This window comes from Sporisorium graminicola, chromosome SGRAM_5 (assembly GCF_005498985.1).
Source record: "Sporisorium graminicola strain CBS 10092 chromosome SGRAM_5, whole genome shotgun sequence".
Classification (NCBI taxonomy): domain Eukaryota; kingdom Fungi; phylum Basidiomycota; class Ustilaginomycetes; order Ustilaginales; family Ustilaginaceae; genus Sporisorium; species Sporisorium graminicola.
In genome coordinates this window covers 770344-787749 of record NC_043735.1, presented here as the reverse complement: position 1 = coordinate 787749, position 17406 = coordinate 770344, and the positions used below count along the sequence as shown (strand labels likewise).

Genomic DNA, 17406 nt, shown 5'->3' with positions numbered 1-17406 from the left:
AGAAAGCGCTTTCCGCACAACAACTTGGTCTCCGACTTCCGCACTTTTTCCATACTCCACTTTTCCAGAAAATCGAGCCTGTTTCGGCGTAGAGAGAAAGAAAAGCGGGCCGAAATGATGTCGGAAGTTGCAGTCTATAATCCAGCTCTGCCGATAACGTGCAGCTTCGGATGTCTTGGCTCGCACAGACACAGCCTTGGCTGTCCACCATCAGAACCACCACCATCGTCCCTACACCCTTCTCTTCTGCCTTGCGCATAGCATCAAAGAGTGGACAGCTGTACAGCAGCTACGCTCCTTCCTAACATGTCGCGCACCCACGATGCAGACAACGATCCGTTACCGGATGAGCCTCCGCCTCCGTACGAGCCGCTTGGCGAACCTAACAATCCGACGAACACAAGCGCAGCTCCTCCTTCTACCACTGCTGCAGTATCAAGTCATACGGGTACATCCACATCGCACAACCCTTTCTTATCGCCGGAAGAGCACTCCAGTACCACTGCAGCTTCTCCAAATCCAGCTTCGAGCACCAATCCGTTCCTGAGTGCCGTCACACCACAGCAAACAGGTGCATCGACAACCACATCACCGCACACAGCAACTGCCACGGCTGCCCCGCCTCCCTCGCTTCCACCCCGAAACTACGCTGCTTCACCTAGCCCAACACACTCGCAGCCGGAAGCAAACAGACCAAGCCTCGACTCGCGGCATTCGCGACTCTCCTCGATCACCTCTCCCGTCTCACCAACACCTGATTCTCCCTCCATTTACGCACCCCCATCCGGACCCCCACCGGCATCCGCAACCTCGTCCTCTGCCCATCGACCAGGTAACAGGCGCGAGGACTCGTACCGGCCCACCACAGTGCCCACGCCCGGGCAGCCGCTGTTGCGCAAAGGCAAGCTGCTCGTCTACCCGCGCGACTGGCGAGGCTGCGCCAAGTGCAACGACACGGGCTATAAGCACGGCGACCCGAACAATCCGCACAAGAGCTGCTGGGACAAGTACGGCAAGACGTACACGTCGGCCATGAGTTATTCGGCTGGGTTGAACGGCGCGACCAGTCACTTTCAGAAGCCGCTGCCGGTGGTGGGTGGGCCGCCGCTGGGTGCGGCCGCTCCTGGAGGGAGGCCGAGTCATGGGTATGTGGCGGGCGGGTACCCTGGTGCTGCTGCAGGCCCTATTCAGCATGGATACGGAGGATACGCACCGCCGGTTCATGCACCACCCCCGCACGCACCGCCTCCCGTATCTGCAACGTCGCGACCACCCGCATCGCCAAACGTCGATGCAGAGACTGAAGGAGCACGCATGTCCGATGTGCCACCCAACTATCAGGATGCCAGCAACGTCAACTCGGACGAGCGCTTACCGTCGCAGTACGTCCCCCCTCCCGTCCCGCCTCCCGGCCACGGCCCGCCTCCACCACCTCCTCGGCCGCCAGCACACCACGCACCGTACGGCCATCCCGCGCCCGCCCCCAGCCCCTACGGCAGTGCGCCTGTTCCACCAGCGGGGTTCGTCGGCGGGTTTGGGCCCAACCCGGGCGGACCAAACCCGTACGTGTCGGTGCAGCCGCCCGTGGCATGGTACGGCGCACGTCCTCCGCCGCCCAACGCGCTCGTAGTCATGCCAGGCGATCCCAGGATCGGCGGGAGACTGTGTTATGAGTGCGGAGGCAGGGGGATCATCGAGAGCTTCTGGTTGGGCGACGAGACGTGTTATCGCTGCAGAGGCTCCGGTCGTGTCTTCTGAAGAGGACTGTCCGAGCCCAAACAATATACCCAGTTGGCAGTCAGGCACGCTTACGGAAGCAGAATGATTGTGATATTGAGAAAGAGACAGCAAGTAGAAGAGAGACCGAGGTTGTTTGAGACTGAAGGCGGCGGGAAATGCAAATGCGAATGTGACGACAGGTAGATGAGAATGAGAAACAAAGGAACGATGAGACGGCCAAGCGGGAGTGATGCATGCAAGAAGGCGGACAAGAAGAGAGTGTGCGACGTCGAAAATTGTAGTCTACGGCGAAACGAGAACGGGGGCATTGTTGGGTTGTATCGTCTATCGCTGCGCGGTGCCTGCTGCGCCATCCGACGTAGAGGGAAACCCATAATCTTGTCCAGCACTCGCCGACGGCGACACCTCGTACGCCGGTGATGGAGCCACCTCGGGCGAAGCAGGCACACCAAAGCGACCCAAGGACTCGACCGAGCTCAAGAACGTCAGCTGTTCGGCAGTCAAGCCGCGTTTCGGATAGGAATACTGCGATCGCACCAACGTCCAGCTGAGCGGTTCCGAGATGTTTCGTCCCTCTAGGGTCGGCCGAGCAGCATTCAAGCTTGTCTGGGCTCTGCCTCGGCGATGATGCACAGAGGTAGGCGGAGAGCTCGAGAGAAGGGCCATGGTGGGGGACAGGGGCGTGGAGCATTGTCGAGACATGGCAATGCCGTTGATGAACGTGGGTGCCTCTGAGGATCGAGAGAGATTGCTGTGTGTGCGGGTGCGCGTGCCGAGGCGTGGACGTCGTGGCGCAGAAATGGGTTGAGAAGAAGAAGATGCGACGGGAAAGGAAGAAAGGGGGTCGATGATCTCGTATCGAGGAGAGGGCTCGGCGGTAGCGGCAGACATGGTGAAAGCCGCGGGTGGCATCTGCGGCCACGAGCGGAGGTGCTCACTGCTTTGAGCTTGGTTGTCTTCTTCATCCTCGACGTCGTCATCATCTGTGAGAGCGCCGTTCAATCCGGGAGACGGCATGTGTTCAGGCTGCTGCACCTCAGGAGCACTCGTAGCAGCCTGTTGATCGCGCTGCATGGCTGCAAAGGCTTCGGCTTCCTCCTGCGCCTTGAAGAGCACCATTTCATCGTCTCCGACTTGATCAGTGTAAGCAGGGCAAGGCCGGTAGGTGCTTTGGGCGTCGTTGCTGTCCCAGGCATTGGCTCGCTGCGCATGCATCTGGTTGCGGTAGGCGACGCCAGGTGGTTCGAGGTAGTAAGAGCGGATGGGGAGGGCAAAAAAGTTGACGATGGAGCGCCACTTGCGTTTGAGCGGATGACGGTGTTGGTCGGTTTCATGTTGCGGAGGCAAGCGAATCAATAGACGAGGCGGTGTCGGTGACGAGCTGTCTTGTGTGCTCAGCGGTGCGGCGTCCAGCGCCTGTCGAGAGGAATTGGCGACTGCGGCCATGTTGTAGTCAGTCCAAAAAGGTGATTGCCTTGTCGATGGAAAGCCACTATTGCATCAGGCGAAAGCTGCAAGCAAGATCGAGGTTAAGGTGGATAGAACGGGGTTCGCTGGCTTGGGTGGTAAGAGGTGACCAGCACTTGGATAGGTTACGGATGTCGTTGAAGCTTGTAGTGTATGTGCAGGTCTATGAATGTTGATGAAAGTAGGTGAATCGAGATCAGAAGGATGGTGTGAATCGAGGAGGAAGTAGGAGGCTCGAGCAAGAGAGACAGGTGAGACAGGTGATAGCGAACCCAAAGTCGAGGATAGCGTCTAAGGCTTCAGCGAACGAACAAGCGAACAGCTCGACTGGAAGAAACCACGAGAGGGCCATGTGCCTCTGCAGAAGAGCTTTGGCCAGGACCTCGACCTCGTTGCAAAAAAGACAGGGTCCAAATGGGAAGCTACTGCAGAGCCCTCGCCGTTTCAACTGGCCTAGTTCTATTTTCACTGAACGATAAGCTCAAACCCACCAAATGGTTTTATCCGGATCACGCTCAACCGCACTATCGACTCTAGCAGAAGCTCTAGCTCGCTTCGCATTCAATCCGTTTCAACCTATCTTGGCTTGTCGACAAAGGCAACTGAGAGCCAGAGAGAAGGAGAGCTTTGAGTTCCAAAAAGGTGGGAACGACTCTTCTTGGCCTTTGCTTGGCTCTTCTCTGATTGGTTCGAAACGTTCGAAACGACAATGACAGCAGTCGAGCAGTTGCGGGGAACCTCCGAATGGGGTTGTGGCTGTGATTTGGAACCTGCCAAGTTCGAGTTGCTCTCTCTCTCTCTGCTCCCGCGCGCCCCGGCATTCTAAGCTACAGGGACCACTTGCACAGCAAAAGCGGGACAGGAACCGTTCGACGACAGAAAATGTGATAACGTTAACACGAGACTTTCGCAATCCCTGCGTAAAGTCACACATAAGCAGAACACAGATCAAACAGCCCGATTGAGAAAGAAGCCCGATCAGAGCATGTTCCTGGTTCGTCGCTGTTGGCCATGGAACGGCTTGTGCTCTGTTTGACGTTTCATGCTGCATGCATGTCTGGGAGCAGCAATTACTGTGGCAGCGACCGCTTTGCTTCTTCCATGCTTCGGCTCAAGCGCCGCTTGAACGCAGGCTTCGATACCCACCCAGTGCCTCCAGGCGCAAAGTCGGCGCGAGTTTCAAAAGCGGTGTCTGTCCAGTTAAGCGAGCAGAGAACGTGCTCACCATCTCGGCCTCGCCGAGTGATTTATTATATACACACATGAGTGTCCAGCAATCTTGAGTCTCGTCGTCTCACCATCGCAACATAGAGACTATTCATTGTTCCTGGCCCTGTTTGAGAAGCTGTACAGATATTCAAACGTGCTCGCCGACGTTGCATCGGATGCATGCTCGCCGTCATCTGTGCATCCGCGTCCTTGTGCTTTGCCCGCACACGTTCTCTCGACTTGGTCAGATTCTTGCCCCGTCCTGTACTCGGAAGCTTCCCTGACTTGTTTGTGCCGCCCTCCATCCAGGCCTGTGGGCTTGACAAAAGCAGCGACTCTCATTCGCTCTCCGTCTGGCCCAGACTAGAAGAAAAACCCGTCTGCCGCTCAACCGCCCTTCTTACCGCCGCCGCCGCCGCATGATTCGAGTTCCAAAGCCCCACCTCTTTGAGTGCACGCAGATCTGTCAGAACTTAGTTGGAACGAGCACAGAGCCGAGCTTCGGTGTCCAGCCGGCGGACCTGTTGTCCTTAGGGTACGATTCCACTCCGTCAGAGATGGCATAGCCGCGACATAGTATAAAGAGCGCATCCTTGTCGTCCTACCACAATGGCTCCTAAAAGTAAACACGCATCTTCTCACACCTGCCTTCTGTACAAAAGATGAACGGCCTCACCGTCGCATCCGTGCTGGCGTTCATTGCCGCCAGTATCGACTCGGTCTGGGCCTACGAGTACCCCAACATCCCCGCCGACAAGACCACCCCAACGCAGACCCGTCTCTCGTTCCAAGCCCTCAACGCAGTCTCGGTCGCCTGGAACACCTACGAGAAGGTCTCCAAGCCCTGCGTCGCTTACGGCACCTCTGCCGACACCCTCGATAAGCGCGTCTGCTCTTCCAACTCGGAAACCTACGCGACCTCGCGCACCTGGTTCCAGAACGTCGTCTTGCCCGACCTTGCTCCCGCCACTACCTACTACTACAAGATCGACTCCACCAACTCCACTGTCAATTCGTTCAAGAGCGCACGCAGCCCCGGCGACACCTCCAGTTTCGTCGTCAACGCCGTCATCGACATGGGTGTCTACGGTCTTGATGGGTACACCACCACCATGAAGCGTGACATCCCCTACATCCCGCCCAGTCTCACTCACTCGACCATCGAACAGCTTGTGCAGAGTGCCGACCTCTACGACTTTGTCATCCACCCCGGCGACTTCGCCTATGCTGACGACTGGTTCTTGCGTCCTCAGAACTTGCTGGATGGCAAGGATGCCTATGCTGCCATCACCGAGCTCTTCTTCGACCAGCTCAGCTACGTCTCCAGGACCAAGCCCTATCAGGTATCGTTAGGCAACCATGAGGTTAGCTGCCGCGAGGTCGCATACTACCAAGGAGCTTGCCCCGAGGGCCAGTACAACGTTACCGACTATTCGAAGAGGTTCGGCCCCAACATGCCTACGACTTTTGCTTCGCAGAGCACCGACGATGCTGCCAAGGCGAGTGCTGCGGCGGCTCAGAAGCTCGCCTTGCCTCCCTTCTGGTACTCGTTCGACTATGGCATGGTGCACTTTGTTTCAATCAACACGGAGACCGACTTTGCCGATGCTCCCGACACGTCCAAGCTGGACGCGGGTCCGTTCGGACGCCCTAACCAGCAGATTGAGTTCCTCAAAGCCGATCTTGCCTCGGTCGATCGCAAGGTGACGCCCTGGGTCATCGCCATGGGCCACCGCCCGTGGTACAGCACCGGCGGAAGCGACAACATCTGCTCCGAATGCCAAACCGCGTTCGAAGACATCTTCTACCAGTACGGCGTCGACCTCTTTGTCGCCGGTCACGTGCACAACCTGCAGCGTCAACAGCCCATCTACAACGGCACCGTCGACCCTGCTGGCTTGAACAACCCAAAGGCGCCCTGGTACATCGTCGCTGGTGCTGCAGGCAACATCGAAGGCTTGGAAGGCGTCGAGTCCATGCCATCGTACACAGCGTTCGCTGACGGTGTCCACAACGGTTACGCGCGTCTTACGTTCCAGGACGTCAACCACTTGAAGGTCGAGATGATTCACTCGACCGACGGCGGCGTGCTCGACTCGGCTGTTCTGTACAAGGCGCACACTGATCAACTTGTCCAGCAGACCATTCCCGCAAAGAGCAAGAGGTCGTTGCCCGGCTCCTTGTTCAACCTCGGTAGCGCGTTCACCCGCGATGCTTGAGATATCATCGTCTGTCTACACTGCAAGCTCGCGAGCTCCAGACCATATCGTTGGATTAGTCGTCTCCTAGCCTTCTTACTGTAGAACATCTCCCAATAGAATGGAAACTTTTCGTTCCATGTTGCCAATTTGTTGCGTCAACGTATTTTCATGGACCCGACTGCTGGTTTAACTGGGTTGCTCTACCATGCTCGGCCTTTGGCGTGGCCAAAGCAGTTGCGTGCCATCTGCGAAGATATCATGACAGAGGCCGGCGGATAAGTCGTGGTCCATTCGAGGCAAACAAATGAGCCTCTGGCTTTAGTAGCGTCCACATTGCTTTCACGCGAGTACGCGCTCGAATCTGAGGTGTCGGATGGTGCGGGTCGGGGCAAAGTACAGAGTGGGGTCACACGTCGTCGATGACGGAACCACCACGATGCAGATTGTCCAGCTGGGTTATTGATGTCGAGGTCTGCAGATAATGACGAAGTCAAAGTGAGTACGGTCAGTCTGCAAGCCGTCACTGGCACACTTCGTTAGGTAGGCCACTTACAAGGTGGATATGCGCCTCGATCTGCGCGAGCTTGTCTATCGCTCGGTCACGTTTTCTGTAGAAAGCAACAAACGGTATCGAAGTCAGCTTTGTTCGTGTGCCAGTGTGGGAGGATAGGGCGTGCTTACGTTTCGAGCAGAGTGAGCTTCTTGGTGATGAACGCTCTTGCCTCTCTGTTTGTTAGTTGCGCGTAGAAGTTGGCGAGTCCTAGCGAGATGATCGGGTTCTCTTCTTCCAGGCTGCCACGGTGTAGATACAATGAGTTGTACGAGTCAGTCCGCCTTTGCCCTCTTCACGAAACGAGCGTGTGGTGCAGCCCGGGCTTACAGTTGAGTTTGCACTGCCACACCGCCGCCGATGTCTGCTAGCAGTGTCGTGTCCGTAGATATCGCAGTTGAATCCTTGATGCGGTTCTCGTCGGTGTCGAGCGATCGCAGGGTCTCTCGAAGCTTCTTGTATTCGTTTATCTGAGCGACGAGGCTCTGATGGTTGCGATTCGCCTGATCGAGGTCCGGTAGCAGACGGGAAGTGAGGAACTGGCGCGACTTGGCGAGTGCATCGGCGGTTTCGGCTTTGGTAGCCTCGTCGATCTCGGACTCTTGCTTGAAGCGATCCATGCTTTGGTGTTGCAGCGGTGGCGACGAGGAGCACACGGTGACGAGAGGAAAGAAGGTTGTTCGTCAAGACCATTTCTTGTACTTTGCATTTCACGTTTGACTTTTTTCCCGCCTCTCGGCTGGGCAAAAACGGGTCGAAGTGTGGAGGAAGCTGTACTGGCGTCTGTGCTTCTTGACACGTTACCTTCGCTCTGTCATCCGCTTCGACCACCATCCACGGAGCTTGAACATTCGGAAGCACCATCAAACTCGCGTTGACAACGACACGAAACTCCCACACCATGCCGCCACTCGGACACCCACTGCGGGCGAGAGCGATCGGATTGTACAAAGAGGTGCGTGTGCCCAAGCTCAGGGGGCGACGGCACCATGCTCTTGTCGTCACGCGGCGATCAAAGGTCGCTCCGTGCAGCTACAGCGACGTGCCACTAACCATCTCCAACATCTTCTTTGTACTGGACAGCTGCATCGACTAGGAAGAGAGTACCCAGATCCAAATTACAACTTTCTAGGCAAGCTACGCAGCATGTTTGCCAAGAACGCACACCTCACCGACGAAAAGGAGATCAAGGCGAAACTCGATCTCGCCGAGTTTGTCAAGAAAGGTGGGAAGTGCCGGTTGCCTTGGATGACCAGGTGCGCCCGATCAGGAAGACTGACGCCTTTGCTTGAAACATGTGGACACAACAGAGACGGAGACGTTGTACTCGCTCAAGAAGTACAGGACCATGCGACGGCGTTATGTTCAAGACTAGCAGGCTGTCATCGTTGAGCATTTGTATTTGTATTCGCTCTCAATCGACTGCTATATTATCAGACACTGGCGGTCTGATCAGGGACGCAGCCATTCACTACGCACATAGAAAGCAACACCTCACGCACCGTGACCTGCAGTAATGAGCTTCATTCGGAACAAACAAACGGGACCTGAGACTGCAAAGCACATCTACCTGGAAGACGTATCGATCACAGACGCGGCTGGAACTGGATACTCTGACCGCCATCGACGACAATGCCGGTTCCGGTGCAGTGGGCACCCGCACGCGAGGCAAAGAACATGGCGACGCCGCCAATGTCCTCTGGTGTGCCGACACGACCTGTAGGCTGGATGCCCTCGAGCAAGTCGCGGTTCTCTTCGAGACCGTAGGCGGTCATACGCGAAGGGAAGACACCGGGGCAGATGGCGTTGACCATGATGAACTTTTCGGCGAGCGAGTTGGCAAGCACTTTTGTGAGGTGCAGCGACGCGGCCTTGGAGGGTTGGTCTGCACAGTTGGAGTAAGGTAGTGAAAGTTAGCGTGAGTGCTGGACAAGGATCGAGAATGCCGTGTGACTTACAAGAATAGGTTCCGTTTCCAGGAGCAGAAAGACCACCTTCAGCAAGGGGAACAATGGCGGCGGTAGAAGCAATGTTGAGCACAGTGCCATGTTCAGTGTTGCTCTTTCCGTTCTCGAGCAAGGGCAACAGGGCAACGGTAAGGTAGAACTGGCTTTTGACATTGAGGTCGAACACCTTGTCCCAGCCCTTTTGTTCGGGAAAATCAACCATAGGCGCGCCCCAAGTGAGACCCGAGTTGTTGACGAGGATATCGAGCCTAGTCTCGACCTTCTTGATCTGGTCGGCGAGCGCATCGCAGCCAGCCTTGCTGCCGACGTCGGCCTGCAACGCCACGCAGAGCCCCTTCTTGCCTTGGGGATCGCTTGGGGCCAGCTTGCTCAGCTGCACGGCCACTTTTTCGAGGTCGGCGAGTTTTCGACTGGCAATGTACACCTTGGCGCCGTTGCGAATGTAGGTGGCGGCGATCATCTTGCCGATACCGGTGCCACCTCCGGTGACAAGGGCAATCTTGCCGTCGAGCGAGAAGAGGCGCTGAGCACCGAGCTCGGGCATGACTTCGGGGGCAGCGTCCTTGGGCATTTCGACGGTGTGTAAGGGTTGAGCAAAGTTTGACTAGAAGAGCGAGATGGAAGGCGGATGAGAAGAAGCGGAGGCCAGGCTTGCATCATCCCCGCATTTTGACGCAGAAAGGGCTCGGGCTGCGTTCCAAGTGAGTAGCCGGTTTCCGCGCTTGTGCAGCCGAGCAGCTCGCTTTCACAAACCAATGTTAGATTGGATTTTGTGCTTACAAGCACGCTCAACTCGCGCTGCACGGTCCAACTCTACTCGACTCTGCAGCGTCTCCACAGCACAGCACAGCTTTCGTAGGCCACGCACGATGCATTTGAGAAGAAGCGACAGCCGAGGCAAGCAAAAAGAGCGCGAGATGGATGTGTCGAATGACATACGTATACACCAACACATCCTCCACTGTGCTTTGCTTGTAACCTCCAGCGTTTTGACACTCCGACACCAGCCACGGTCAGCGTCGCTCTAGCTATCAACGTTCCATCCGTACAGACACATTCTCCGCATCGTCGCCTCTACTGCCACCACCATCACGCTCATTGCCCCTGCCTCCTCAACCCAGCTCAGCCCACCACCATGTCCAACATTCCGATCGCCGACGATCTTGCCCAGGCATTCCAGCAGGCAGACCAGTCGGTGCGTGCCATCCTCGTCCAGAACGATGGCGGCTTCCTCAAGCTCGTCCAAAGTGCACCGCCCTCAAGCGCCGATGTGAGCGACAAGGATGATTTCCTGCCGGTGCTCTCCAAGCTATTCTCCAACGATCCTCAGCGCAGCGGTTACGCCTTGTACCGTTTGGACAGCCAATCAGCCTCGGGCGACTGGGAGTGGCTGTGCTGTTCGTACCAGCCAGACGGAGCCAAGATCAAGGAAAAGATGCAGTACGCTATCACGCGATCCTCGCTCATGGCCGGTCTCACCGAACGCAGCTTTTTGGAAACCATCTTTGGAGCGACACCCAAGGACTTTTTGTGGCCTACCAAGCTGCGTAACAGTCGAAAGCACGATTACCAGAATCCGCAGCTCAAGACGGCGGGTCTCGCTGCATCTGAAGCCGCGGGCACTGGCTCGGGAGGCAAACGAAGAAACTTTGGCTCCGCCAGCAAGGCGAACCAGCTCCGAGGTACCGACGACACGGCATCGACATCCAGCTCCCACGACAACCAAGCCAACCTCGCAGCCACCTCGGGTGTGTCTGGTGTCAGCAGCACGGGAGGAGCAGATGCCCAACGCCCATCACCTGTTCCAGAAGCGGCACAGCCATCCGTCGCTTCAGCTCCGACTCCAAGAAGGTACAACTCGCACGAGTTTACCGATGCCTTTAAGAGCCCCTCGCCGCCTGCTCGGGAGGAGCCGGAGGACAGTACGGAACCCGAGCCAGCATCATCCGAGGACAAGGATGCCAATGCCAAGCAGTTCGAAGCCGAGACCAAAGCGCCCGCAGAACCCACCACGCCGCGTGAAGCCGCAGGCGAGACCGAAAGCCTCTCGCAACCGACGGTGCCGTCCGACTCGACGCTGACCGCAGCTGCCAACGTTGCCGCCGCGGTCGACGGCAAGGCGCCTGAATCGAAAGTGACGGCGGCAGAGCAAGAGTTTGCGCAGTCCAAAGCACCGCAGGAGCCTCCTACACCTTCGGCTCAGACGTCGGCGCCGCTGTCACAACCAACACTGCCCACTTCGCTGGAGCAGGCCAGCATCAATGAGCCGACATCGAAGAAAGAAGCGCCCAAGAGCTCCATCTCGACCGGTTCCGGTACGGGTGCATCCACGTCCGGCTTGACACAACGCGAAGAGGAGCTGGCCGACTTGCGGAGGCTGCAGGCGACCGAACGAGCTTCCACCGCGAGCAATGGGGCTAGCAACGGCGCTGGTGGGCCTTCTGTCGGGTTCAAGTGGGGAGATGGAGTGCAAGAGGCAATTCAGGGACTCGCTTCGACTGCCTCGGGCACTTCCGAGTGGAATCTGGTGGTGTTGGCCATCGACCTGCGCAGCGAGAAGGTAGAGTTGGAATCACCGCCTCGCTTTGTGCCGCCTGCCGATCTGCCCTCGGCACTGAGCACCAACGACCCTCGTATCGCCTTCTACAGGCTGGACAACGTGACGATGCAGGCGTCGGGCGAGAGCGTGGTGGCGATGCTCTACTGCTGTCCCGCATCCAGCGGCGTCAAGGCGCGCATGATTTACTCGAGCAACGTGCTGATCATTCTCAACCATGTCAAGAGCTTTTCGGGTATGCGGATCGTCAAAAAGGTAAGTTGCACTTGTTGGATGGTAGGCCATCGTCTCGATACTGACCATTGATGCATTTCGCTTTTCACTTTGGTACAGCTCGAGGCGTCGGACAGGGATGATCTGACCCATGCTTATGTCTCAGCCGAGATCGAAGAGGTTCTTGCACAAGAAAGACACAAGTTTGCTGGAACTGGTATTGACGACGAAGCGCCACAGACGGTGACCAAGACCGAACCGACGGGCTTCTCCAGGCCCCGAAAGGCAGGCGCCTCGAGTCGACACTAAGGGGTTGTTGCAAGAGAGAAAGAGACGGCTCCCAGATACTGTAGAAGCAATTGGACCATTTCAAGTTCTTGACGTTTATTTGTTTCTGATGTGCATTTCGGGACGGAATGCGCTCGGCAGAGAGACCCGTGAAAAGATGACACCAATCCGTACAGTAATCCGGCGGGCGATAACGAGTCAACACTGTGGAGCCGCCATCTGCAACATTGAATGCATCTCGTTGAATTTACTTTGTGTTTTCTTTTTCGGCCCGGGAGAGCAGAGGTTGGCACCCCGCACTGCAGTAGACTGTCTCGCCACACGTGTTGGAAGCAGACGTTGTTGCAAACCTTTCGTTCTGATCACCATCTCCTCGAAATCCATCCCACCTCCGACGGCGACTCTTCTCGACGCCTCGAGGCAGCACAGCACCCGCAACCATGAAGCACCATCGCCATCGAGGCATGCGCCTGCGCAAGCATCGAAGCACTACAACACGTACACCTTCAACAGATCGTCTGCGTCAGCCATCCGCTTCCGAGTCAGATTCATCCTCAAAAGAGCAGAACCATATTGAGCTCGCCGCTGTTCCCGAGCAAATCCTTGAGGAGCGTCGACGTCGAGCGGAGGAAGCCAAGAAGCTGGCCAAGGCACAACTATTTCTCAACTCAGAGGTGAGGCATGCATCCTACGAATCGGCTCCGCTGCGGTTACCTGCCGATCCAGTGGCTCCTGTGCCGTCCCACGTAGGTAGCGTCACTTCTGAGACCGGATCGTATCTCGCCAGGCTATCCGCTCAGGCAGAGGCAGAGGCCAACAGTAGCGGGAAGCGCGCCGGGCAAGGTCGAGGTGCTCGAGGGGAAGATTCCGACGATGACGACTCGCTCCACGATCGACTTCACCACCACCACGGCCCACGTGGCATTGTGAGGAGCGTCGCGGAAAGGCACCATCGAAAGACGATGAAAAAGGAGAAGCAGAGACGTATGGAGCGCTTGCGTCGGATTGCTGCACTGGATCCACTCAAGGAGGGAGAGAGGCAGCACGGTCAAGCCAAGGAGACGACGTTTATGGCGCTAATTCGAAAATACGGTGGTATGGTGGAAGGAGAGACAGGACATGCAGATGCTCGGGATGAGCTTGCCTCAACGACGCCAAGAGACGAGAGCACGCCTGAATCAGAACGGTCTTCGCTCAGCGACGAGCACAGCGCCTACCTGGTCGACACACTCGAGGTCGTCGATCCAGGTGTTTCGGCCGCAGGACACTTGTCCAACATTGGCAACTCGCTCATGTTCCCCAATATCCCGGGCCTCTACGATCGACGGCCCGTGATCGACCTACCCGCGCAAGGAGTCGATAGCAACGCGGCATCCACCGAGGCGACACTGCAGCTCGAAGAAGGTCGACCTCGTACAACCATACCATTGGCCACGGCTTCAGAAAAGGACCACGACGACCTGCACCTCGACGCTTACGTCCACGAGCTGTTGACCAAAAAGCAAAAGTTCAAACGTGCGATGCAGGGTGTATGGGCGTTCCTCAAGACGCCTGTCGGCGTCGTGGCGGGGATCTACGGCTTCTTGGTTGTGTTTGGCGGTGCTGCGTTGGTGCTGTTTCTCGTTGGCGCGATCGATGGCGGCAAGAACAAGGACTACTGGGTCGAGGTTTTCAGTCAGTTTGAGAACGGGCTGTTTACTATTCCGGGTGTCGGACTGATTCCATGGAGGTTGCGCGATACGTGGCGGGCAGCGTGGATTGCGTACTACCAACACTTGACGGCGCGCTTGAGGAAGAAACAAGGGCTGCCCAAGCTCGCCGACAAGAACGACGTGCCCTCGATGGTCGCGGCCAAACACAAGAAGAAGCGCAATGCCGAACCTGCAGACGATACCTCGGACGAAGAAGCGCAAGCCCTCCCCGAGCCCGAACTGTCCGCAGACGCAGTGCTCTCCCCGCACCAGGCTGCACACCTCTACGCACTTCAGACCGCCTTCGCCGAGTCGCAATCGTGGTATCGCCCACACGAGACATTCACGCACCACGCATTCTCGATCACCTACGCACTGTCCATCACGGTTCTCAACGACCTCAACTCGCTGTTCCAGTGCCTGCTGTGTGGATACATGTGGGGGTACGCGACGCACTACCACGACCGCCCGGCCTGGTCGACGGGGACGTTCATGCCGTGTTCGTTCCTGGCGGGCATCGGAGCTGGAGTGTGTATCTGGAAGGGCGGCGAAAGGAGCAAGAAGAAGCGCGAGGTGGAGGAGAAGCTGCTGGCGGCGTTTGCGAGGGATATCGATGCGCAGGTGGAGAGGATGCGCAGGGAAGGGGCGGTGGGTGGTTCGACGACCAGTGAGGCGGCGGCGGCGGTGGAGAGGGGTGGTGTGTTGGGCACGGTGGACGAGCTTGAGGATCACAGGGCGGGCGAAGGCGAAGGAATTGCGCTCGAGCAGCTGGCGGGCGAAATCACCGAGAAGGAGGGGTGAAGGAATCAGTTCATTTGGATGCTTTGTCTGTACACTACACGCTCACTATAGCTGTCATCGTCTCTGTTTCCTTTCTGGTTTCTGCAGCTCTGAATGAAAAGCATACAAAGGGGGTTCTAGAGAAGCGTGCAGGGACAGTTCGTCGATGCATGCGGTCGATCTGTGCGTGCTTCTTTCTCGTCCTCAACCTGCGGCACCGCGCTCTGCTGCTGCCGGAGATGTTGAACATCAAGATTTTCCAAGCAAATTCTATTTTGATAGTTGTGGCTCCGCCTGAAAAAAAAGCCATCCCGGTCGCCGTCAACATTCACCCTTTCTTGCTTGCTCTCACTGGAGTTCAGTTCGCACCGATTCGAAAGCGTGACGATGGCCGCCATCGCATTGAGTTTGGAAGGTGCATCAACGAGCTTAATGCTGTCTCGGATAGATCGGGATAGGAGCAGCAAGATGGGCGAGCTATCTCGTTTACGGAAATGGTGTAGTGATGCAGAGAGAAATTGTGGAAATTTTTGGATAGAATTATTTATTTATTAATAAATAATAAAACTCTCGGTGGTAGCTGCTTGACAGTCGCGATACAGAGAGGAGCCCCTGAGTGATAACGTATCCGTGTGTGGACGAGGACACGCGAGCATGCATTGCGAGAAGTTTAGCGTCAAAGAGCTTCTTTCCGCCCCTGAATCTATCATGCAGGTCATGCAACCACCGACACACGCACGCACGTACAGATAATGGCAGGCTGGGCCTTGCGATTGAAGCTCAGACCGGACGGAGCGAACCTCGTTCCTCCTTGATCTCGTTGATATCTTCTTGACCACCGCTTTGACATTACGACTTGTTTACGACCTTGTTCTCGACGAGAACGACATGACTTACGACTAAGCCGCTTCGACGATATCAACGGACTACGCACGGCTTCACCCTCTTCTGGACAATATCCGACACCCTCCCAACTGGCACCGACATCGACTCACGACACCATGGGCAACATCAGCTCGCGCCAGGCCACCAACCTGATCGACGGCTTCGTGCTACGCATCGCACGCACCGTTGACGCCGTGCTGCGCACCATTAACCGCAAGCTCTCGCTCTTGTCCTCGTACGTCTTCTCGCGTGTGTTCGGGTACGACGTGGTGATTTCCGACACCCACACCCCGCTTGGCGGTAACCACGCTCTCTCGCGTCAAGACTCTATCGTTTGCGGTCCCGGCAACGTCTGCATCGTGCCCGCAAGCCGCGTCCAGCAGCGCCAGCTCGAGAAGAAGCGACGCAGCGAGCGGCGCAAGCGCGCAGAAGCCGCCGCGCTCGGCGAGAAGCTGTTGCACAAGCATCATGGGTATCGCAAGGTGGAAGGGGCGACACCGCCGAGCAGTCCCGTCAGCGAGGCGGAGCGCGAGCGCGAGCGGGTGATGCAGAGCTTGGGCAGAGTAGCGACGGCTCCCGCGCCAAGACCCGAGGCAGAGCGCGAGACGGTGGGCGAGAGGGAGAGGGGAAAGTTGTGGGTGATGGGCAATGTGCAGCCTACTGTGCATGCGAGGGGGCAGAAGGTGAGCCCGCCCGCGTCGCCGGCTTCTGCGACGGGTGTTGGCGAGAAGATGATCGACCAGCATGTTTTACGGAGGATGCACGATCAGCGGAGTAGCTTGACGGCTGAAGCGGTGGTGATCAAGCGACGCATCCAGCCGAGGAAGTCGTCGAAGCATGCGCAGAAGCTCGTCCGTGCCACGCAGCAGAGCAATGCCGCCACCGCTGCCCCCGGCGGTGATGCGATCCAACCGGTGGTGGAAGCAGATGAGACAGCTGCAGACAGAACAGCGGCCGATGGTGTACATGCGGTGTCGCGCAAAGAGGTGGCGCTGCATGCTCCTCGGCCACGAGTCTTGCCACCGGGCGCACTCTCTCTCGGGCCTTCAGCCTGGGAGCCTGCCTTCCGCCACCCGTTCAGCGCGGACCACGAACGTGTACCCACCACAAACCCCAGACACCTACCACACTCGCGACCCAAGCTATCGCTCGATACGCACCTCGAAGCCTCCCCGCTCCCCAGCGCTTCGACCGCGGCGTTCCTCGCCTCGCCCACCAGCGACGACCCGCCCACCTTCGCCGCGCCTGCCCCGCCGCTCTCGCGGCCGCCGTCAGCAGCCTCGCACCACACGCGCTCGCGCACCCCGGCCAGTGTGGCGCGCAAATCGATCGACGCCATCTCGCTGCGCTCCTCGTTCGACGCCTCGCCCTCTTCGCCCGCTGCCGCCGCAATCGACGTCAAGATGCTCGCAACGCAGGCGGTCAAGGAGGAAAAGGGACGCAAGGTCTGGAAGGACCAGGTGAACAAGGCGGCAATGCAGCGCTGTCTGTTGCAGCAGAACCATGCGCTTCCGTTGACCGCAGCGGGAGCAGGAGCAGGCGGCAGGCGGTTTAGTACCGCGACGCTAGCCGCGGATCGTGCGCTGACGCGCGTCAGGACGCAGGAGGGCGACGCGAGGGCACCGGTGCTCCACCAGGGCAGGAGGGGGTCCAGCCCGGCGCTGAATGCAGGCTTTGCGGGAGTAGGAGGTATGACGAGTGGCAGATCGACGCCAATCCTGCGTGCCGAGTCGCCGCTTCATTCTGTAGCACGTTGATTCCTCTGTGCACTCATAGCATTATGAATACCATCGATACCATCACAGCCGCGCCACCCATTCAGCGGATGTGTCTAGAATGACCGAATGAATGATTGAAT

The 17406-nt window shown here is 57.6% G+C and overlaps 8 protein-coding genes across 8 annotated transcripts; 5 read left to right on the top strand and 3 right to left on the bottom strand.

The window, feature by feature from the left end:
- Nucleotides 1-306: 306 nt before the first annotated feature.
- On the top strand, nt 307-1758 carry EX895_005038 (uncharacterized protein; the record flags this gene model as incomplete). The annotated part of the gene is made up of 1 exon (XM_029885632.1): nt 307-1758. The coding sequence occupies one exon, from the start codon at nt 307-309 to the stop codon at nt 1756-1758; it is 1452 nt and encodes a 483-aa protein (XP_029738198.1).
- A 306-nt stretch (nt 1759-2064) lies between these two features.
- On the bottom strand, nt 2065-3186 carry EX895_005037 (uncharacterized protein; the record flags this gene model as incomplete). Its single annotated transcript, XM_029885631.1, has 1 exon — nt 2065-3186. One exon carries the CDS (start codon nt 3184-3186, stop codon nt 2065-2067), a length of 1122 nt encoding a protein of 373 aa, XP_029738197.1.
- A 1892-nt stretch (nt 3187-5078) lies between these two features.
- On the top strand, nt 5079-6635 carry EX895_005036 (uncharacterized protein; the record flags this gene model as incomplete). The annotated part of the gene is made up of 1 exon (XM_029885630.1): nt 5079-6635. One exon carries the CDS (start codon nt 5079-5081, stop codon nt 6633-6635), a length of 1557 nt encoding a protein of 518 aa, XP_029738196.1.
- A 388-nt stretch (nt 6636-7023) lies between these two features.
- On the bottom strand, nt 7024-7787 carry EX895_005035 (uncharacterized protein; the record flags this gene model as incomplete). Its single annotated transcript, XM_029885629.1, has 4 exons — nt 7024-7089; nt 7171-7225; nt 7299-7409; nt 7498-7787. 4 exons carry the CDS (start codon nt 7785-7787, stop codon nt 7024-7026), a joined length of 522 nt encoding a protein of 173 aa, XP_029738195.1.
- Nucleotides 7788-8753: 966 nt separating this feature from the next.
- EX895_005034 (uncharacterized protein) lies at nt 8754-9705 on the bottom strand (the record flags this gene model as incomplete). Its single annotated transcript, XM_029885628.1, has 2 exons — nt 8754-9052; nt 9126-9705. 2 exons carry the CDS (start codon nt 9703-9705, stop codon nt 8754-8756), a joined length of 879 nt encoding a protein of 292 aa, XP_029738194.1.
- Nucleotides 9706-10269: 564 nt separating this feature from the next.
- On the top strand, nt 10270-12213 carry EX895_005033 (uncharacterized protein; the record flags this gene model as incomplete). Its single annotated transcript, XM_029885627.1, has 2 exons — nt 10270-11946; nt 12025-12213. The coding sequence occupies 2 exons, from the start codon at nt 10270-10272 to the stop codon at nt 12211-12213; spliced, it is 1866 nt and encodes a 621-aa protein (XP_029738193.1).
- A 419-nt stretch (nt 12214-12632) lies between these two features.
- EX895_005032 (uncharacterized protein) lies at nt 12633-14684 on the top strand (the record flags this gene model as incomplete). Its single annotated transcript, XM_029885626.1, has 1 exon — nt 12633-14684. One exon carries the CDS (start codon nt 12633-12635, stop codon nt 14682-14684), a length of 2052 nt encoding a protein of 683 aa, XP_029738192.1.
- Nucleotides 14685-15664: 980 nt separating this feature from the next.
- On the top strand, nt 15665-17305 carry EX895_005031 (uncharacterized protein; the record flags this gene model as incomplete). The annotated part of the gene is made up of 1 exon (XM_029885625.1): nt 15665-17305. The coding sequence occupies one exon, from the start codon at nt 15665-15667 to the stop codon at nt 17303-17305; it is 1641 nt and encodes a 546-aa protein (XP_029738191.1).
- Nucleotides 17306-17406: the final 101 nt, after the last annotated feature.